This window comes from Carettochelys insculpta, chromosome 4, assembly GCF_033958435.1.
Source record: "Carettochelys insculpta isolate YL-2023 chromosome 4, ASM3395843v1, whole genome shotgun sequence".
In the NCBI taxonomy this organism is placed as follows: domain Eukaryota; kingdom Metazoa; phylum Chordata; order Testudines; family Carettochelyidae; genus Carettochelys; species Carettochelys insculpta.
In genome coordinates, this window is record NC_134140.1 from 14,091,222 (window position 1) to 14,114,709 (window position 23,488).

The 23,488-nt window shown below is 39.6% G+C and overlaps 1 protein-coding gene across 1 annotated transcript in view; it reads right to left on the reverse strand.

Moving 5' to 3' along the window:
- The window catches only part of KDM3A (lysine demethylase 3A), a 48,444-nt gene that overhangs the window by 17,611 nt on the left and 7,345 nt on the right, over positions 1-23,488 (reverse strand). The window contains exons 3-16 of the mRNA XM_074991687.1: positions 20,973-21,083; positions 19,228-19,330; positions 18,065-18,189; positions 17,416-17,488; positions 17,239-17,327; positions 14,507-14,667; positions 12,493-13,070; positions 11,051-11,252; positions 7,412-7,626; positions 5,961-6,113; positions 5,680-5,775; positions 5,105-5,232; positions 2,177-2,360; positions 851-1,020 (exon numbers count right to left, since the gene is read on the reverse strand). Of these exons, the coding sequence (XP_074847788.1) occupies positions 851-1,020; positions 2,177-2,360; positions 5,105-5,232; positions 5,680-5,775; positions 5,961-6,113; positions 7,412-7,626; positions 11,051-11,252; positions 12,493-13,070; positions 14,507-14,667; positions 17,239-17,327; positions 17,416-17,488; positions 18,065-18,189; positions 19,228-19,330; positions 20,973-21,083 (2,388 nt within the window). The remainder of the gene's footprint in view (positions 1-850; positions 1,021-2,176; positions 2,361-5,104; positions 5,233-5,679; positions 5,776-5,960; positions 6,114-7,411; positions 7,627-11,050; positions 11,253-12,492; positions 13,071-14,506; positions 14,668-17,238; positions 17,328-17,415; positions 17,489-18,064; positions 18,190-19,227; positions 19,331-20,972; positions 21,084-23,488) is intronic.

Consider the following 23,488-nt stretch of genomic DNA (forward strand, 5'->3'; position numbering starts at 1 on the left):
GTTGAAACCAAAGTTAAACACCTCCCCCACTATTTCAAAATTAACCTCACACAGCGTTCAATTCACACCTGAAGGGACAGGGTGAAGGAATTTGCAATTCATGCATCTGGGAAAAAAAAAAAAAAAAACACCAAAAGAAAAACCAAACCAACCCCTGATGGAGATTGCAGCTTTTAGCTCTAGCTGGGGCTTTTGTTTAGAAGCCCTTGGCTGGGGGTGGGGGGGTAACTAGGGAATGGTGCAGCTCCATCCTTCCAGGCATAGGCACTGACTTCTCCTCCCTCTGGAGGCTGTTTGAACTCCCCTCCCACAAATTCACCTCTTCCCCCAGCCCAACCCTCTGCCTCTTCCCAACCTTTCCCTCAAGGGTGCCTCATCCCTGCTTCTCCCAGAGTTTCCTGAATGCTGCAACTCAGTCGTCTGTGGCACTCTGGAGGTGCTGAAAGGAGAGGGGACGGAGTAAGTCAACAATACTATGGGCAAGCAGGGGAAAGGGAGAGAGATTGGTGCTGACTGGTGCTCTGCACTCACTAGTTTTTCCAGCCCCAGAGCACCCACAAAATTGGAGTTTATGCTTCCATGTGCATGGTATGCAGCAGACAGATCAATGGTAATTGGCAAGCTCCGACACTGTGGCACCACTCCATGTAGGCTGTAATTAAGCACCTCCACATGGATTCCTCGGACACAAGCCAAACAATGAATGTGCCTTTTCCAAGAAAATATTCTGATGACTGTGTATTTAATTTAGTACATATATGGTGAAATCATTCCTATTCACTGTACGCTTCCAGCAGAATTGAGTTTTAAAGCCACAGTAAGAAAAAAAATTGCAAAAATCCTCAGCTACCTTTCCGCCAGAAGAATTCAGCAGATTCCGCAAGAAACCTGTGTTGTTGTTGCTCACAGGTGTTAATATTGCACTGTTGAACGTTTGTAGGGCTGTAGTGGGTTTTGTGAAAGTGGGGAGGGTCTGAAGAGATTTGTTTTCACTCTTTAAAGCGGATGTGAGGAGTTTATCTGAAAAGGAGAGGAACAGAATTCCACTGACACTGAACTAAAAGATTTTATATAAATAAAAAAAATTACTTATGAAGATGTCCAACATTCAGTTAAAAACCATCTGAGTCTCACTACAATCCAAGTATATCAATTAAAAATATTACTCCTTTTTGGAGAAGACATTTCCCCCTTACGTAGTTTTAAATGTATAAACAGTCAGTACAGACAAAACTTTGTGGGGGAAATGTAAACAAGTTCAATGCCTACAGGTATTTTGCCTGGTTGCCAATGGCTGAAGTTAACAACAAGAGCATTAGACTCTTACAGTTGCAGATACTTTGACATATCCCCCCCCGTTATTTGTGGAGGTGAGGGGAAATATGTTCTCTTCCCAAAAACTCTGCACTCTGGCACCATAGTTGAATTGACACACGTTTTCTTCCTGACACTATTTTTGCAGAGTAGTACAATTTAGAGAGTGGATTTTCTTGAGTGTCTAAGGTGTAATATTTTTAGAGAGGGACTGTTGAGCTATTCCCTCCCCTCAGTCCTGTTCATGCCTCTCACCACCCCAGGATGGGGGTCACACCCACAGTTGCCAACTCTCCCAAGACTGGACACCATTGCCACAAATACCATCTGGGCTGTACAGTCCAGGAGAGCTGGCAACCTAGCCACAGCTGTGGAATGGCAGGCAACAGAGTCCACAAGAGACAGCCAGCAGCAGAGCCTCTGGGACCCTTCAGGAGTTGCTTGGAGGCTGGATATGAAACTGGTGCAGCCCGCGGCAGGGCTGGATAACAAACCTGGAGGTACTGCAGCACACCCTGAATCCTTACTTCCTGTGCCTATGGATCTAAGCAAGTTAAGTACCTACCGTGATTAAGCAGTTTTGAAAAAAAATCCAGCATCACAGATGGTTTTTAAAAATGCTTAAGTGACTTGGGAACTTTAAATTCCATTTTCAAAACCTGACTTAGGTGTTTAGTGATTTTTTAAAAATTTACTGAAGATGAGAAAGTCACTTCCATAATACACAAAAGTCTTTTTACCTGGTTTATGAAACTCTTATGGGTGGCTAGCTTCCGGCATAACCCTACCCTATGGGGCCAATAAGATACATTTTCAATTAGCTAGTAGCAGTAAAAGGTCATTTTTCACATACGAAATTTACCTTTATTTTCTTTATTCACGTTTCCACTTGTTAGGTTAGCCAGCCAACTTAAGGAAGGAGTAGTATTTACTGGAGAGATTGGTCTATTTCCAAGTGCTGGTTTTACAGAAGAATCACAGCTAGTGACTAATGGGTTTAGGATAAGATTACGCTGAAGTGTGGATTTGTCTCCAGGGATTAAACTCTGCAAAACAAATTTGAAGACTTAAAAACCTAGATTCTTAAGTGGCTTGCTCAAAGTCATAGGAAGGTCTATGGAGAACAGAGAATTCAGCCCAGTTCTCCCAAGTTCTGGGTTAGCAACCTTGCCAATGGATCATCTTTCCCGTTCCCATATTTGAGCAGTATTCAACTAACCTGCCCACTACACATCAGCTGTTGTGTCCTGCTCCCCACTAGGACTTCCGCATTAAGGATAGTCCTGTTACCCTGCTCCCATGAAATCCTAAACTCCCAGAAAGCTCCAAACCATGCATTCTCATGCCCAGGCCCTGCTGCAACATCCCCATGCTGATTCAGGTCTGAGCAACCTGTAACATGCCTACCAGCTTGGGAGATTTTCTGCTACCAAGGAGGCAAAGGACCTGCCTGGCAGTGAGCACTAGGTACAAAGACACCAAAAGCCTGTGTAAAATAGATGGGACAGGGAATGCCTTTACAATAAAGCTTCCAGTGGGAAAGAAGAAGAAATAGATGCCAAGTAGACCAAACAGCTTTAGCACCTATACTCCCATGGCAATCAACTGCCTTCCCTTCAGAGCTGCAAAATATCCTCTGAGCACACCAGAAGAGGTTTAACTGCGGGTCAGCACGTGGATGTTACAGCCAGGACTGGGATGGGAGTTACACAGGGGCTGGAGCTGCTAAGTAGTAAGGCCTTCCTTACAGCAAAGGCCACAGAAGATAGCAGGAGCCAGACACAGTTGAGGGCGGTGGAGAAGATGACAACAGAAAAGGCTTTTGAGGCAGTCATCCCCCACCTTCTCACACCTCCTGCTCTGTCCCCTGCTCAAGCTGTGCTAAGGAGACTCCTGTCTCCTGCAGTTATTTCAGGGCTCAAAATCCTGATTACACAAGTGAGCATGGGAGACACATGATCATTCAGCTCATCATTTTCGGTCAACTGGATATCAAATATTTCCCCCTCACCTGTATATAAAAAACTTCTGCTTACAATACAATACAATCACTAAAATCACTCAGTAAAAAAAATCTGAATAAGAAAGCTAAAAATCTCACTTCCCTTTATCAGAATGGTCAGTTATTGGACGTTCCAAGCCTTTTCTCTAACAGCCTTTACCTGTATTTTAGAAAGTTTTACATTTAAACAGACTGAATCTAGCCTACTGACACATTTCAATGTACATCGGTACACTTTCAACCAAGCACTTATCAGATGCTCATGTAACAAAGCAATCAATAATTGATGGTTTTGCTACAGGTCGAACCTCTTTACTCTGGCCCCCTTGGGACCTGATTGGTGCCAAACAAGAGAATTTGCCGAACCAAAAGGAGATCAATATTATCTAGCAGCATTACCAACACTTCCACTGCTTATTGCGCTCTTAGACATTTACAGGTAAATCAGAGCAAATAACAGCACAGAACATGGAGAGCCAGAAGTGGTGGCTGTAAACAAACTTTATGGAACTACAGGAAAGTTGGCCACACCCATGTATATGGTCATCTGGATAATTAAAAATCATACCAACTACAGATGTTGACAGACAGAGTTCCAGACTAGAGAGGTTCAACCTGTAGAGTGCAGATATTTGAAGAGCTCTTTGGCCCACCAAGATTCAGACATTAACTTATGCAGCCTGACAAAAAACTAACACATACAACTACCCTGGAATATTAACAATGCAATTTTTTTAAAGTTCACTCTGTCTTTAAATTTAAACCCGAAGTTAGACCTATTTTAATATTTGGTTGCAGAAACCATAATTTAAGTATGTCTTCAAAACTGAAGGCCAGACAACCTATCGATTTCAACAGAACTATGCTGGTTTACATCACCCATGGGCGGGCCTTTGGCACTTTAAGTGCAGGGAGGGAGAAGATGGACAGACAACTGACAACTGGCATCTGCAGAAGGAAAATTGTTTTGAGTTCAATTAGCAATAAAAAGGCTATAAATTTAAATATTTCATATGTAATATGGAAACTACTCAGTCCCTTTAAGTGTTTAAAACATACCAATAGAGTGCTTTATACAATGTTAGTCTAGGTTCAATTTAATTAAAAAAAAAAAAAGACTAACTTCATGGATTTTGTTTACAATAAAATAGGCTTAAGAAAATATAAACATCTCCATCCCCCAATTCTTCATATCACAGCCATTAAGAATTGTTATCTAGTCTAAAATTCTTATTAGAGACTCATCTAGAAATCTGAACAGATTTAGTAGTTTTAAGAACTTCTAAGTTCCTCTGCTTATTTTCTCTATAGTTAACCTACTGTGTTGTGTTCTCTTGTCATTAAGTCTCCAGGACTCAAGAAATTCTCTGTTCTCCTTTTATACCCCACCAAAATTCCCCCACCCTTTCAGTATAGAAGGTCATTAAAATCTCTTTTCTTTGGTATATTCCTTCTTTTCTTTTAGTAATCAGTCTATGAGAGCTGCAGAGTGCTCAGCACTTTTCAAACAACCAGACTTTTATTTATAGGTTTTAAAAACTCATTTGTAAATACTTTGCTATTATGTTTAAGTAGTCTGAACTAATGAATATGTATACATAAATACTACACAGATTGGGATTTCAGAAGTGGTTAGCATTGGCCTAACTCCATATCCACTGAAAACAGTTACCACTTAGAATGATAAAAAATAGGAGCAGAAGCAGGCCAGCACTGAGCATGTTTGAAAGTCTCAATCACAGACTGAGAAACAATGTGAACAGATATAGCATGAGACAGTGGCAATACCTGTTTTAGCTCCTCCTTCAGATTTGGTTTTGATAAGGCCTTTAACTGCTTATTCGCACAAGGACAATTGGCTTTTATTCCCCATTTTGCTCTTACGGAGTGAACAGTGTCACCAACATCATAGAGGGCTAAACGAGAAGAATCAGTCATGAGCTTGTATTATCAAAGTTACAACCCACATACTATCAAGTTTCAATGAGTGTACTCTAGGTAGCTCAAAGACAGTTAGGAGAGTGTTTCTGAAACGGTAACATATCAGTTTAACTCACAAATTCTACCCATGAGGTTCAACTTTTTCAGAGAAACCCAGATGCCTTCTGGGCTTAAAATACTCTACACAAATAAACACCAGCAAATAAAACGCAAAGTTAGTCTTCAAAAACTGCTTCTTGGTAAACTCGATGGATAACTTTATTACTTTAAGTCACTTTAGCTTGGTTCATGGGGAAGCATTCTGGACTAGATCTAATGCCCATTGAAGTGCACAGAATCGTTTCTATTCAACAAGCATTGGATCAGACTCTGTATGAGTGAGCAGAACATATGATACTGTTCACATACAATATTAAAAATACCTTTCCCAGGAATTATCTGTGTAGGCATTAAGGTCTCCGGTTCATGTAACTGACCCTTCACACATTTAAGCCAGGAGAAAGTATCAGATGCACCATCTGCAAACAATCATTTTAGATGGCTGGTTAGTGTGTTCATTCGTCAGTCTCTAAGCACCCACTTTTTTGTTCTTCAGTAATTTCAGAATACAAGTATATAAAAAAAGAGCTTTATAAAAGCCTATCCATTTCATTAACATAATAGTTCAACATTTTAAAGGGAGTGGGATACTACACATTCTCACCTTCATGTATGCTTTTCTTTTTCATCCTGTAACAATCTACACACACTCCAAAGCCACACTTGGGGCAAACCCAGTGCAGGTTGAAGATTGTGGTGTCACAGACATCACACATTTCTCGAACTCCTCGAACTGCACGTTTCCAGGCTACTTGTCCTGTGGTAATTGACAGACTAGTCAAAATTAAAGAGTTAACTTGCAGCCTTACAGGTTTTGATTAATGTGCTTTAAAATAACTACTTTATGTATGAAATATTGCCCATTGACTCAAGAATTTATCTTGCCCCATCTCAGGGAGAATTTCATTTCTGAAGGAGGACAAGGAAACATTTCAAAGACAGGTTTGAATCTATTCAAGATTTTGACCATGAGAAAAAAGTCACAGGAATGCTAATTAGCGGACAGAGGGCAAACAAGGCTGTCCAAGTTGTATAACACAAGGAGTAATTACGTGGATACTACTGTCTTGCCTATGCTCATGTGTACACACACACACACACAAACATATAATCACAAAGAGAAAACACCTCAGCCATTCCTTTAAACTATGCTGCACCTGCTGCTCTACAGTTACAGCTACAGGAAAAATACATGCCTTCAACTGCAACTCTACACTGGAAGAATGTCACAGGGTTCCATGTGTCTTTTCATTGTTTCTATTTAAGAGCATGCTCAGTTTTTTAAAACTTCTAGCCCTGTTATCACAACATGGACTCAAATTTGAACAGAGTTCTTTCCAACATTCATATTTGCACCACTTAAGGGTTTGGAAACTACTTATCCTTTCAACACCACCCATTCAGTGCTTTGCTTTCAGTCACATTTCAAAAGGTGAACAACTTAAAACAATTCCATTGGGCCTCAATCCTGCACTACTGAAGACAAAGAGTTCCACTATTGACTTGAACAGCAATAAGATTAGGCTATTAATACACAAGACTAGGAGGTCGTATCACTTGACTGTTATCAGCCCCCAATTGCTGCCAAGAACAGAAGGCAATAAAAACTTATTTTGTCCCCAAGTTAGTTAGACTGGAGTGAATATAAAATGGCAGAAGACATATAAAAGTAGAAAAGGTACAATTTTTATATCATCACTTTCCCTAAGAGAACTGCACTTTAACCTTTTTTCTGGGAAGGGAGGAGAGGTCACACCAGTTCAAAGTCTGAGAGTTATCTGAAACCCTGAGCATTAATACAGCTCAATACTGATTAGGGTCCAAGAATACAGAGTTGCTTAATGTTCACATCCACAAATTTTAATAAATTACTACTCCAACTACCAAGAATCAAAAAGCACATTTAATAAAAAAAATTTTAAATGGCAACACGAAATGCATGCAATCAATCTGTACGCAGGAGACACACCATAAAGATATATTTGGAAAAGTTTAGTACTTTAAAAAGTTTAGTGAAAAGCCCTAAGTTTTACATTTCAGAAGAGCTGCTCTTACTGTGTGGTTCTATCGTGGACATGACCTCCTTTTCAGATATCACCAGCCGGCAAAAGTGGTCTCCAATGTTGGCCAGAATATACTTTGCAGTGTCTAAATCTAGACCCACAACATTTTTTGCTAAAGGCAACCACAAACTGATAGCCTCGCAGTCATACTTGTCCGGAGTTAAGAAACCTTCTTCACGCAGCAATCCATGTCTGTTGAACCGAAGCCTTTGAGGAGGGGGATGGGAAGAAAAACAAAAAAATGCAAATGTTTTCTTTACTAGCTCATTTCCACCTGTCCTAGTCTGTCACACAAACACTGGTATTCACCCATACAAAAAGTTAAGATAACTAACAATGCTGAGTATCATTAGAAGTTAGTATAGATCAGGATAAATTGTATTTTCTGTTATGTCAGTTAATTTTGACCAAACCTTGCTCACTGAGGAAAAAAAATTCAGTTTTTATTACACTATTAGTGTTTTCAGCCAGGAAATCTAAAGAATCCAATTAGTGAGACTCTTAAATGCATTAGGGCTGTAGCAAAGATTTTTCACTGTATGAGTAGTGTTTGAGCTGTACTTTAAGACAGCAGTAAACTGAATACCTTAAAACATAAATTACAGCTAATGTAGAAAGCAGGTCAGTTGACAAAAGACCACCTACTTTCCAGGAGGCTTTCTATTCAGATGTATCAATTGCTTTTGCTCTGCCCCACCCCCCAGATTTCCTATTTAACTATTAGTAATAGAGAGGTAGCCATGTTAGTCTGTATTCTAGCAAAACAAGCAAGCAGTTATATAGCACTTTAAAGACTAATAAATCATCAAATAAATCATTTTGTTAGTCTTTAAAGTGCTACATGACCGCTTGTTTGTTTCATTTAACTACTGACAAAAAAAAAAAAAACCCACCACTTTACAGACCACATCCTAAAAAGGATGTTAAGGCCTACTATAATATTTTCAACAACTTAAATAAAAAATAAATACTGTGCAATGAATTAATAAATGTCTATCAAAATCTCGATCTAATGTTTGCTTTTCTACCAATATCAAGAATCAGGAGAAAAGCATTGATAAGGTCAAGCAGTATAAATATGGCATAAGTAGTCACATACTTTATTAAGGGAGTAGTAACAGAGAGAAAGCTGTGCTAAGTCTATATGCTATCAACACAAAAACAAAAACACACCAAAAAAAAAAAAAAAAAGCGGTAAAGTAGCACTGTAAAGACTAACAAAATAATTAGGTGAGCTTTCATGGGACAGACCCACTTCTTCAGACCATAGCCATACCAGAACAGACTCAATATTTAAGGCACAGAGAACCAAAAAAATAATAATGAAGGTTGACTAAAATCAGAAAAAAAAAAATTGTCAAGGTGAGCAAGTCAGAGTAGAGGGGCAGGGGGAGTCAAGAATTAGATTAAGCCAAGTATGCAAAAGAGCCCCTATAACGACCCAGAAAATTCACGTATTAATGTGTTGAATTCGAGTATAAAAGAGTTCAGCAACCTCTTTTTCAAGACTGTTGTGAAAATTCCTGTTCAGTAAGATGCAGACTTTTTAGTCATTAACAGAATGGCCCACTCCAATAAAATGTTAGCTGATCGGTTTGTGGATCAGGAGTGTTTTTATGTCTGTCTCGTGCCCATTAACTCTTTGTCTAAGAGTTTTGACGTCTGTCCAATATACAGAGCATCTGGGCACTGTTGGCACATGATGGCATGTGTGATGTTAGTTGAGGAACATGAGAATGTGGCCGTGATTCTGTGAATAACCTGGTCAGGTCCAGTGATGGTATCTCCAGAAGAGATATGTGGACAAAGCTGGCAACAAAGCCTGCTGCCAGCTTTGTCCACATATCTCTTCTGGAGATACCATCACTGGACCTGACCAGGTTATTCACAGAATCACGGCCACATTCTCATGTTCCTCAACTAACATCACACATGCCATCATGTGCCAACAGTGCCCAGATGCTCTGTATATTGGACAGACGTCAAAACCCTTAGACAAAGAGTTAATGGGCACGAGACAGACATAAAAACACTCCTGATCCACAAACCGATCAGCTAACATTTTAATGGAGTGGGCCATTCTCTTAATGACTCCCCAACAGTCTTGAAAAAGAGAGGCTGCTGAACTCTTTTACACTCAAATTCAACACATTACCACGTGGTTTGCACCAGGATGAGAATTTTCTGGGTCATTATAGGGGCTCTTTTGTATACTTGGCTTAATATAATTCTTCACACACACACACACACACACACACTCTACTCTGATTTGCTCACCTTCATAATTTTTTTTTCTGATTTGTCAACCTTCATTACTATTTTTGGTTCTCTGTGCCTTAAATATTGAGTCTGTTCTGGTACGGCTATGGTCTGAAGAAGTGGGTCTGTCCCACGAAAGCTCACCTAATAAATTATTTTGCTTGTCTTTAAAGTGCTACTTCACTGCTTTTTTGTTCTATTAAGGCGCTTGATCCTGTGCGGGACTCAGCAGCTATGCTACCGGGTGCAAGATATGGGCAAAGCCAGCACAGACATTTGGACCTAGTCTTATTCTAGGTAACACTATCATGTATCTCTTCAGGACATCTACCTGGGTTCTGGATAGCTCAGTTCTCCAAGTACAAAGATTTATGACTTCACTAACGGAAACATTTTCTAACTACAGCATACCCTCACAGATAGCAAAACGATGTATCAAGTCTAATATAACAGCTTTATTTAATTGAAAAAAATCAATTTGTGCTCAGCCAGACAATAAGAATGTACCTTGCTAAAGAAAGGAACTGAAGTACAGAGGGAAACCATTAAAATTAGTGGTTTAAACAAAGAGTTTCCACTTGTAGATTGAAATTATCGTCATTTAAAATTAATCCATCTGCACTGAGAATACAGTCTATCGCTTAAGCCACTGAACTACTGGCAAGGTTATTAATTGATCTCGGATGCATTTGAAACAGTAACTTAAAGGGGATTTACAAAGGCTCTATTGCCAAAACCACTGTAGGACAAAATTTAAAAGAGAGGAACAACTGAGTACTTGCAGCACTTTTTTAAAAAGAAAACTATCCATTAAGCCTAATTTTAGAGTTTTATTGTTTTAAATCTTTGAGGGTGTCATTGGGCCTCTCCATGTTTTATGAAAATTGGCTTATGAATATGCATAACTCAGATGCTGTATGCAAAACTGGTCATGTAACAAGTCTTAAAAGCTGAAATCTGCTGAATCAGTATATTTTTGTATATGTAATATTCTTGTATGCAAAATTCAAAATATGAAGTATGAAACTGTTTTTAAATTCTAATGTGCTAGTGAGGGCCCATTAGTGATACTTCAGGAACTTAACGGCTTGGTGATTAAGTCAATGGCCTGTGAAGAGTTTTGGTTTTTTTCTGCAAACCCAAATTGTGGTTGGTTTTTACAAAAGCACATGACCATACCACCTGATGCCCGAACCCATTCTGGATTAGGGATGTAAGATTTCAATTAGTTAACCGCTTAAACACTATTTTGAGCCAAGTAAACAGGTTGGGAGGAGGGTGGCATACCATTCAACTTGTCACTGAGTCATCTAAAATCCATTTGTACAGCTGGGAATAATCAACATCCAGATACTCTCAACACTGCTCTCACCTCCTGAAGTGAAAGAATCTGCAAAAGACAGTGGAGTCTTTTTGCTCTTTGTTTTTCCGGTAGCTGTCCAAACGGCATTCCCTGCACTTATGTAGGTGAGGTGCAATATTATTGCAGGAACCATCCTGCACAAAAGCTTCACCACTTTGCTGCAGCTTCTTAACTTTACAAGCATCTGTCAAAATTGACTTGTGAACAATTACTGCAGCAAGAGAAATAAAGCAGGTTAAATAACTTTATACTCATTTACTTACACTATATGATTGCTAAAGCTGTATCATCTTTTGTTGTTACTTTAACTTTTCATACAATAACTCAAATTAATTTTAACATTTTCAAGTTGATTGCTTTCTGACAAGATCACCAGAATCTTAGCTTTTCTTTTAAAAAATGCTTCTGCAAGCATAACTAGTGTGGCAACCTGGAACACAGGACCAGAGTGCATAAATTGCTGTAACAATGCTTTCTGGAGTTTTCAAATACCCTGAAATACTTCGGAGAGATATAAATTGCCCCATTCAGCTCAATGAGCTCCCTATGGACTACCCAAATCTGCTGCTGCAGTCATACATTTTTCAAAACTGTTACGGAACTCAATATTTTACTGAAATCAGGTGCTCAGGACACCTTTCCTACAACTTCATGCACAGCTGGGATCTACCTGGAATTATTGCTTGCTCTGCACCTTTCCGCATAAGAAAGATGACAGCGTCTGTGTATACCACAAAGCCAGGCAACAGGGGTTCAGGGTATCAGATTTGATTGCTGGGATCTGACTGTAAGGTCAATGATCAACTAAGCTGCCCAGAGGACAGTATGGCAGCCAAGGTCCATGGGACTGAATCACTGAACCCACCTACCAGCTTCCCCATTTTCTGACACACATAGAAGTGGGAAGGAGAGAAAAAGTCTTCCCCTGAAGAACCAGGGAGAGACACTGAACCACTTGGAAAGCACAGCTAAAACACTCATCAACTAATTTTGTCAATGAGCAATTTTCAACTATGAGCCTGACTCACAGGAGTCTGTGTGGAGGTGGGAATGTGGAGGGATAGAAATGAAGAGTGCAGTAAACAAACATTGTATTAAGAACTTAGGAATTGTTGCAGCATTTGGCCCAATTATGCCACAGAGTACGAGCCCTAGTCACACTCACTTTCTTCTCAAATTAAACATAGCAGAATTTTGTTCTGACTAGACTTACAATAATAAAAAGTATGCATTTCACAAGGAGAAAGAACATCTAATCCTATATCTTTTCTTAAGACAATCTGAAAATTGGATATCAATTTTAGGATTGCGTCATTATTCCTAGAAATGAAATCTAGGTGTTTCATTAACTCAGATAAGATTCCTTATCCCATTAACACTTATTTCTGCAGGAAATCCAAGAAACATTATATGCTACAATTCTCTGATATCAAGGCTCCAGATATACTTGCCATTGTTGTGGACTTTACTGGCGCTCTCAGTCCTAGCACTTTCGTTTTCGTTTCTCTCATATGAAATTTCATTTGAGTTTCCTCTGACTGAGGAACACACAGACAAGGAGTTTTCAGTCTTTGTTCCTTTGCAGTTGCTCTGGTTATAACCACTTTGAAATTTAATCTCATGTCCAGTGAACAGGATAGCAGGAGCATCTGATGTTGAAGGGTTACAATCCAACATTTTCTGGAGTTCTGATGTGTCATTAAGCCTGGATGTTACTCTGGAAGAATTGCCTAAATGCTGGACAGATTTTATAGGAAAATGCTCCTTTTGGAAGTTTGTCATGGGCTTGGTAAAGGATTTCTGTAAATTTTTCAAGTCACTTTGTTTTTCATTGTATATCTCAGTCAAAGATGGAGGAGATCTTGAGGTCTTCAAAGAGGTATAATTACTATTCTGATCTTTAGAGTTCTTACTGTGTTCTTTTGCTAGAACCTCCGATTTATGGAAGACTGTCAGATCTTCTTTGGACATTTTATCCATATTATTAAGACAAGAAGGATGTTCTCCTGGTAAATTCTCTCTGCAAATGCTGAAAATGTACAATATGCAATAAGACCTAAAGACTAACTCAAACCATAATTGAAATGCATAAGATCTCACGCTTTTCATAGGAATCAGAATTCACAAAGGTAAAACCATGCTAACCATGGGTACTAGCAAAGTTAAGAGCAAGAATTCAGAAAAGTTTCATATACCGACCATCTTAAAAAGAGATGCAATCAATTAAAAAACCACAAAGGGTGTTTCAGATACTACAGCTATTGCTTCTCCTGGTCCTGCTGTCAACTTGCTGACTGTGTACCCCCCTCTTCACAGCTAAGGATACCTATTTATAAAAAAAGACAGTGTTTCTCTCACCACTGTTGCTCTGAAAAAAAAGGAGCTACATAAATAGAGGAAACAATAGCTAAAAAGCAAGTTAAAATGCAAGAGGTCTAAGTTAACTGTTACTACCGGAGAAAGATCTTGAAATCATTGTTGATAGTTCTCTGAAAAAAACAAAAAACAAAAAACAAAACAAATGAGCAGTGGCGATCAAAAAAAGTAAGTGTTGGGAATCATTAAGGAAAGATAAGACAAAAAGATCTACACAGATTTTATCATACACCTACATCCTGAATACTACCTGCGTATGGGGCTACCCAAACATTAAAAATATATATTGGCAATAGAAGACGACAACAATTAGGGGTATGGAACAGCTTCCAAATTAGGAGACATTAGTAAAGCTGGGATTTTTCAGCTTGGAAAAGAGATGACTAAGGTGGAGGTATGATTAAAGTCTACAAAATAATGAATGGTGTAGAGAAAGTAGGTAAGGAAGTGCTATTTATTCTCTCATAGTACAAGAACTAGGGATCAGAAAATATGTAATTAATAGGCAGCAGGCTGAAAAGAAACAAAAGGAAGTATTTCTTAAAGCAAGCAATGAACAGTCAAACTGTGGAACTCTTTACCAGCGAAAGCTGTGAAGCCCAAAACAGGTGGTTGTTTTTTTTTTGTTTTGTTTTTTTTTTTTAAAAAAAAAAAGGGGGATAAATTCATGGAGGATAGGTCCATCAACAGCTATTAGCCAGGAAGGGCAGCGATGGTATCCCTCGCCTGTTTGCCACAAGCTGGGAATGAGTGAAAGGGGTGGATCATTTGATGTTTACATATTCTGTTCATTCCTCCTGAGGCATCTGGCACTGGCCACTATCAGAAGACGGGATACTGGGCTGAATGGACCTTTGGTCTGACCCAGCATGGCCACACTTGTATTCTTATGCAATTGACAAAAATCAGATAGATATATTTCTCACCTTTGGGGGCTGCGGAGGTCAGGACAGGGAAGAGAAGGTAGCACAATTTAAAAATTTCTTGGTTTAGTCTACTTCATGCAAAGTAACTTATTCGGCTGTACTTTTCCCTACACTTCAAAAAAAAAAACCCACACAAAACAAAACCACACCTGCCACCACTTACCATGAAGGAGTTTCTGCACCAAAGTTAGGAGGTAAATTAGCTGGCTGAGGCATGCCCTGGTGCTTCAGATCTTTACTAGTTGGAGATGCAGGTGTACATCCTATCAATGTTTCACCAAACATAGTTGGCACTGACTGCACGTGACTCAGACTGTGCAATACCTGGAACAAATATCAAAAAGTCAATGGAAAAAATATAATCCCTCTTCCCAGTGTGTTAGTGTTGTTTGTCCAAATCATAAAAAACTCAACTTTTAATTCATTCCTGTAGTTCATGAGATGAAAAAGTCAAGGAACCTTTTGAAATCTATTCCAGCAAACTTCTTCATATCTGGCAGCCGTGAGACCGGGAAGTTGCCAGATATTCAACTATTCTTGATAAAACGGAGTAGTATACCTAGTAACGCATAACACTAACGAAAAACAAGATTAGATAATAAGAAACAAAACAAGAGTATACAGACTACTTTGTTTACTAACAGTAGCACTGTACTCAACTTACACTGTATTCATTTGTATTTAGTTTTGCTATACTGTACTTATGGAAAACAAAAATTTACTTATGGTTAAAATGCCAGTTATTTGAGAGTTCTGGATAATAGAATGCCAGATATGAAAGACAGAATTTAACCTAAGATGAATTTCCTCAGAAAACAAACATTATAGAAACAGAAGGCTGGAAAGGATCAAGTCCAGCACCCTGCACAGGACAGCCTCAAAAAAAAATCTAACTATTGTTTGTCCAACCTGTTCTGAAAAGCCTCCAGAGTTTAACTATTCTTATAGTTGGAAAAAAATCTTAATATCTAACCTAAGTCTCCCTTGCAACAAGATTAAGTCCATGCAATGACTATGAAGGGGAAATTTAAAAAAAGAAAAAAAACACCAACCAACCAATCACAATGCTCTTTATAAGAGTTCTTCATGTATTTGATAATTTATCAGGTCACCATCACTCCTCTCTCTTTGTGACTAACCATGTCAGGTTTTTGTTTTGTTAAACCCTTCCTCACAGGGCAGAATTTCTAAACCTTTTATAATTTTTCACTTTTTTCCTCTGGACATTCTCCCAAGTTGTCCACATCTTTCCTAAGCTGAGGTACCCAGAAGTGAACACAATACTCCAAAGGCCTCAGTGGCAAACTAGAGGGAAGATTACTTCCTGTGACATATGACACTCTTATTTCCACACTTGAGAAGTGTGTTAACCTTTTTTGCAACTGCACCACACTGTTGATTCATATTCAGTTGGTGACCTACTATGAACCCCAGATCCTTTTCTGCAGTACTTCCACCTAGCCAAGTATTCCTTATTTTGCAATTGTGAATTTAATTTTGCCTTCCTAAATGAAGAACTTTGTACTTGCCCTTATTGAATGTAAATTGATTTCAGACCAATTCACCAATTTGTCAAGGTCTTTTTGAATTCTAATTTTGCACTCCATAGTGCCTGCAGCCCTGCAAGCTTGCAGTTGTCAAACAAAAAAATTTCAGAAAGCAAATGGAGACAGAAATCTCTGAGCTGCAATTTCCAAATTTGATTCCATGAACCAAGGATTAAACAGAGACTGGGAGTGGCTCACATCTTACAAAGACAGTTTCTCTGCTTTGGGTGTTGATAGCTCCCCATTAGAAGCTGACAATGGCTCACATCCTTCCCCCCCCCCCCCCCGCCCCCATCTGACTTGTTTTTTCCTCTTTTGATAAGTACTGTTGATATTGGGCCATTTCCACCTTGCTGAATAGACCTTGACAGCTCTGGTCCTCCCTCTTACTGGGATCCTACTCTTTAAATACCCCTCTGAAACCACTCCCCACTCATGCACCTGATGAAGCAGGTCTTTGCCCACGAAAGCTTATGCTCCAAAATATCTGTTAGTCTATAAGGTGCCAACAAGACTTTTTGTTGTTCTCGAAGCTACAGACTAACACTGCTACCTCTCTGACAGTTGTGTCTATAGATTTTATAGATATATACTCTCTACTCGTTATCCAAGTCGAGAAAATATTGACTAATATTACTCCCAAAGATTGACCCATGTGAGACCCCACAAGCAGCCCTCCTATTCTGATAGCAAACCGTTGATAACTACTCTAAGCACAGCCTTTCAATGAGCTATACACCTCCCACATAATAAATTAATCTAGGCCACCTTTCCCTAATTTGCTCATAGGACTCAAATGGCACTCAGTCAAAAGCCTTACTAGAATCAAGCTATGGCTCATCTACCACTTCCTCCCAATACAATAGGCCAGTAAACCTGTCAAAAGAAGAAAGTTAGGGTGGGTTAGCATGACTGGGAGTAGACAAGCTTCTTTTATAAGAAAGTGACCCCATCCAAAGGCTCAATCCTATTAGCCTATGTTTTCTAGTAGATCAAGAACTATATCACAACTAGAAAGTATAGGAGACAGAAAGGGAGAAAAAGTTTAGGGACTGGTCTACTCTGGAAAAATTCTGAGAAAGTCAAGTCAACCTAACCCGCAGCATAGAGAAGTTTGACTGGTGAAAAATTCTTCTGTCAACCTAACTAATGCCTTTCAGATACAGAAGCATCTCTTCTGTTGCTACAGCAAGTGTCTAAACTAAAGCAGTGCAGTGGCACATCTGCAGCAATGACAGCAGTGCTGTTGTAGAGCTCTAAGTGTGCATTTAGCATAGTGGGTCCAAACCTCCTCTTCAACAGTATTTATCATGGAGTTATTACAGTAGTGAAAGTAGGCCACAGTTACCTCAGAGCAGGATTTTGTTTGTTTCGCATCAACATTTCCTTTATTATCAGATGATTTTCTTTTCATGCCCCCATTTCTTTTAGATTTGCCTGAAACATTGAAAGTGATTAAGTTAGTATGTTTCCAATGTTGAAAATTACTTCAAACAGCAAAAGGCTAGTAAATAAAATGTCTTACCACACTTTCCATGGCTGTCATGTATGATTTCAACATGAATCAATTCTGGATCAAGAGTTTTCAAAGCTGGAATCTTAAGGGTGAAAAGTAGAGTATTTTTTTTTAAAAAAAGACAACTTTAGTAAGACATTTTACATTAAATGCTTATTATCTCCAAATCTGAAGGGAGACCAACAACGCAGTTTTAAAAAATAAAAACAGAAGGACACTTAAATATGGAGTAGTAGAGTAAGCTTCTAGTCAGAAAAACCAGACTTGTGTGCAATGTCAAAGTTAAAAATCTTAACAAGGATAACTTGATTCTTCATTTCTAATCAGATAACATACATGCATGCCTTTTTAGTAGGCAGCTTCCAAGACAAGATGCTACAAACTCTGTACAGATAGTAGAGGTGCTAAAATAAAGGTTTCCCCAATTCCAAAAATTCCATACTTCTGCTCTTCCACTACTGCACAGCGGGTCTTTTGAGACCCTTCCATGCACATCACTGGCACAGTGCATGTAGGATAAGGTGTTCAGAGACCCTTTGAAATAAAGCATGACATAAGATACAAGGTATTATTCCAGCTGGTTAATCCTAATATGGAAAAGGATAAAAAGAATCAAAACCTGTGATTTTATCTGCCTATGTTGCCTCTGTTTTTTTACCTCTTGACAGTTGACTTCCAGAGTCTTGGTAGCTGGATTACCATTTACAATAGTTGCTGTGAACCACTGGGTAGATGGATCCAAGCTATAAATTCTTACTTTTGAACCAATCATACTCTTACCACCTTAAAAACAATATAAAAAACCATGTTTTACAGTGATAACACAGTAGCACACACATTGTGGTAACTTTTACAACATAGCCACATGTGAACGCTAACTAGACAGTAGTGTTATACACTAGTAGCAGCCTAAAAGCACTGGAAGACAACAAGCAAAACAATGTAATTTTCATATGCCACCCACTACCAGCCCTTAACACACGGGACTAGCATGGCTAGGAAAAAGGAGTGTGGCCAAATTACCTCCACAATCTGGTTATTCCATTTTCTCTAATGTCTTATTGGGGCTGTTCTGCTGCTGTAGTACACAGAGAGGTATGTGCCAAACTCACTTCAGGAGTCAAAAAACAAAACCTTGGAAACACAGCTCAGCTGGACCAGGATAATGAACCCGAAGTATCTGATTTGTTAAGTTATTCCCTACTCTTATTTCTACTCTTTCAAGAGCAGCCATGTTATTTAACACCCTATACTAATTTCCTACAGAAAGAGTAGAAAATTTTCTCTGAATAAACAAAACAAAAAAAGAGACTAACAAGTAGATTTATTTCTGTGAGCTGCACTATAAGACAATTTTAACTTAAAAAGACACGTCACTAGCAAGTCCCTGATGCTTTTCCTTTTGAGCTATAATACAGTGCAGAATTTTAAGAATTAAAAAAGAACGAATGGCTAGAGCCAGGTGACAAAATAAGTCACCAGATTTTCAGAAGTACTGTGTAATCAGCAGCTCCCACTGCACTCAATGGAAACTGATGAGTGCTCTGCACTCTGAAAATAAGACGACTTTAAAAATGGCTGGCTAACACCCGACATTTAGAGTCCTACTTTCTAATTTTGCCCATTTTGGAGCATTTCATTACAGATGGTAGACAGTAAATCTAAAAATTGTTTTGGGACAGGTAATGAGACCAGAAGAGTACAGAATATTCTATGCAACTGCAAATAAAATCAAAAAAGGACCTTTGCTAACAAGTGATACTGTAAATATCCCCAGTGCAGTGACCTCCCGTATCCTTTCACAGGACAGCACTCTCATACCTTGCAGCAAGTGGCTTTCATCTAGCTGTTTCATAATTAAAGCCTGAATTTCTTCATTAACATTCTGATCATCCATAAGAGAGAGTCTCAGACTGTCCACATCCTATTAGGATGAAAGCATTCAATATAAATAGTTGCTTAGACCACTAAATGTTTAATTTAAAAAATGCTTTTGAAACAGAATAATGTTCAACAACAAGATATTACACTGTGAAGCATAATATGAATCAGATGGCTCTGTAATGTTTAAGAACTTGGTTTGTCATTTACGCAGAAAGACTAGAAATTAAATATTTCAAAAGGCTCAAGTCAGGATCAATTTTCTATTATGTTAAATGCTGTATAAAAAACACAGGTAGAGACAATTCTACCCAAAATATTTACCATCTTATCTGAAACAAAATGAAAACCAACCAGTGAAACAGGGAGGGCATCATACCTGAAATAAAGATCAAGAAGGCCTGAAGTAGCTAAATGTCAATAGATTATTGCTGTTTTCAATTATCTTGCCTGGCAATTCAAGATAACCAGACACTCCATTTTTTTTATGCTAGGAACCAAGTCTCCATTAATTAATTCAGATGCACTCATTATCCTGCCAGCATATCAGCCCAGCAACTCCAATTACACTATCAATGCCACCTAAAGAGGAGAGCTGAAATACAGGTCCTAAACATCTATTAAAATGCCATGACACTGTTATAATTATGTTCGGCCCAAAAGCGAAATCAAGTACATTCTGCCAAAATAAAAGCAGAGCTAGGTCAGAAATTCTCTGACACAAGTTTCCCATCAGACATGGAAGTTTCATCAAGATGCTTCTGAAACACTCTGACAAACCATTGATACAAAGCTGTCCAATTTCCTAACAGCTTGCTTGGCACACTAATGGGGAGTAAAGACCTGGAAATCTCTTGCTCCTAAGCTATAATGCTCAGCAAATACTTTCAGAATTGAAGAGGAATCAGGAGCCCAAACTTCCAGCTGAGCTGGCAGCCAGATCTGGGGACACTACTTCCTATTCAAGTTTTCCATATTAGAATGAAACCAAAGTTTGAAATCCTTCATGAACCCGCAATTACTGTACTCCACACCGCTTTAATTAAAAGTTCACCTGTAGTTTCCATTTGACAGAATTCCTCACCAGTTCCTGTCCTAAAATGTTGCTATTTCACAGTAGGTGTAAGTAGTTTTTATTTCTATTTTCCTGTCTTGTATGTACACAACTTATTCTGTGTTAACGTAATTAATATTCATAAGTCAACTGAACAGAACCCCTAATTTTACTATAATGACATACCAAAGGTTCATCAAACTGAAAAGCTAGGAGCCTAATGTTATTTCTAAACAAAGGGCTTGCTTACACTTCCATGAAGGCCAACCCAGTCTGGTTCAATCTTCCGGAGTTCGATTTTCCATGTGTGAAATCTGTCTGGGGTCGGCTGTGGACCACTGTACCCCTCGCTACTGCTTCCTTCGTGAAAACAGTGACAAGAGCCAACTTCCGACACATTGACTGTAGCTACACAATTGCTGTAGCTAAAATTGCGTATTGGAAATAGACTTTCAGTTCTAGTGTAGAACCAGCCAAAGCTCCCTTATATGGCTGCAAGATGAGCTACCAACAGCAGGTTAACGCACAGTGTTAAAGACAGACTTTCAAGAGCTATAGCAACGTGGACATGTTTTAAAATTACAAGGTTTGATCTCTTCCATTACATTCAAGATATTCTCAATAAGGTTACCTGAATAGGCTGCAAACAGTCTTTAGAAAGAAACACACATCTCTCTTCACCAAGAAAGCGTACAGAAACAATAGATTCTAAACCAGCCTTGTCCAATAAGAATTTGTAAACCTGAAAGACAAGACCAAGCATATTTAGAAACAGTACTTTTCCAATTTATTGTTGTCTTTCACTTGGTATGTGGTTAGTCTCTATATTTTGAATAAAGATTGAGCTAACATGGCTTCTAGAGGAGATCTCTTCAACCATATTCACAGGGCATATCACTATCCTGCTCTTCTGGCTTCCTATCCACAGACACACAAGGGCTGTTTCCCTTTTATTACTGAATATTAAAAATAATCTGTTGTAAAAAACATAATAGGAGGACTCATAGATGTACAGGAAGAGGAGACTCCCACCCACCCCCTCTCTCCTCACTTCAATTCCTGTCCCTCCCACGTATTGTATAATCCATATCCTCCCAACTACTGAGCCAATTATCCCTAGGCACCAGTAATCCTCAACAGAAACTGGTTAATTGACTTCATACAAGCTTAGTCTTCCAGCATTGCAACAAACTGTCACAATGGCATTTTATTTCCTCGTTTGGACATCAGAACACATCCAAGAATGATGCCAGTATTTCACTGACACTGATATTAGCAAAGATTTGTGAATGACATTTGGAAGCTTCATGCCATGGAGCAAAGACACAATACTGTACTCAGGGGTCATGTGTGGAGGATAACCAGGGTGGGGAGGGGAGGAACGGAGAAGGAGCGAGCCCAGAAGAGATTCCTCTGGCCACTATGCTCTGGTAAAGGGCAGGACTGCACCCATTCTCATGGGTGAGAAGCAGAGACACATGGCTGAGGGAGCACAGCGATCTGAAGCCATTTTGTTCCACTTCCCCTGCCAATGTCAGCGAGTGTGGGTGAAGGAGGAGTGGCCTGCATTGCTCAGAGGACAGGAATGGGGGGGCGGGGGGAAGGCAGTGTGAAGACACAGGGAGGTTGTCCTGGACCTTCCCCAGGCTTGGAAGGATGGGTCATAGTACTGTGCCTTAAAACTTAATCTATAGCTAGGGTGACCATACCTTCCTGTCCCAAATATGGGACAGGGAGATATGGGTGGGAGGGGCAGCTCCTCCCAGTTCCACCAAGCCATGGGGAAGCGGCAACCGCTGGCCCTCCCTGGGAACCGTGGGGAAGTGACAGGGATGTGGCAGATGCCCACGCTCACCCCTGCTTCCCTGAGGCTCGGGAAAGTGACCTACATGCTCTCCAACCAGCAGGTGTGCTTTATTTACCCAGTATAGATTTCTTTTACTTTTTAAACTTCGTATATTGCCTTGAAATCCAAATGTCTGGAAAACTGAATATATGATGCAGTTGTCCGTCTGTGACGTATGATAAAGAGAAGTTCAGTAATTTGTATTGGTGATGTATTTTTCACTAGTACTGGTATAATTGGATTACAGTTCTGTCAGACTTTAGAAATCATGTAGTCTGGAGTTCTTTGGCTTCCTTAAAGATAACTATTGACTATTTTTATCGATACAGGTGCAGTTTAGAACACTCTCTTATGCACTTCGGAATAACTACTATGCTATTTGCAGTGTTAAGTTCTTCTTACACAGCCAATCAGGATGTGTGTATTTTGGTTATGCAAATTCAACTTTTTCCACGCACCTGCTGTGTTGGAACAAAAAGCAGAAAAGGTCAGTTGGGGGGAGGGCCCAAATATGGGACAATTAGTCCCTTTTAAAAAGTAAGTAGAGATGCCTTTTTGGCATTGCAAATATGGGACTGTCCCACCAAATACGGGATGGATGGTCACCCAATTTATAGCTTTCCTTACAAAGTGACTGAATTTTTTCAATTAGTGTAGTTAAAACCTCTCTCTCTCTCTCACACACACAGGCTATGTCTACACGTGCACGCTACATCGAAATAGCTTATTTCGATGTAGCGACATCGAAATAGTCTATTTCGATGAATAACATCTACACGTCCTCCAAGGCTGGCAACATCGACGTTCAACTTCGACGTTGGGCAGCACCACATCGAAATAGGCGCTGCGAGGGAACGTCTACACGCCAAAGTAGCACACATCGAAATAAGGGTGCCAGGAACAGCTGCAGACAGGGTCACAGGGCAGACTCAACAGCAAGCCGCTCCCTTAAAGGGCCCCTCCCAGACACAGTTGCACTAAACAACACAAGATACACAGAGCCGACAACTGGTTGCAGACCCTGTGCATGCAGCATGGATTCCCAGCTGCAGCAGCAGCAGCTAGAAGCCCTGGGCTAAGGGCTGCTGCACACGGTGACCATAGAGCCCTGCAGGGGCTGGAGAGAGAGCGTCTCTCAACTCCTCAGCTGATGGCCGCCACGGCGGACCCCGCTATTTCGATGTTGCGGGACACGGATTGTCTACACGTGCCCTACTTCGACATTCAACTTCGAAGTAGGGCGCTATTCCCATCCCCTCATGGGGTTAGCAACTTCGACGTCTCACCGCCTAACATCGATT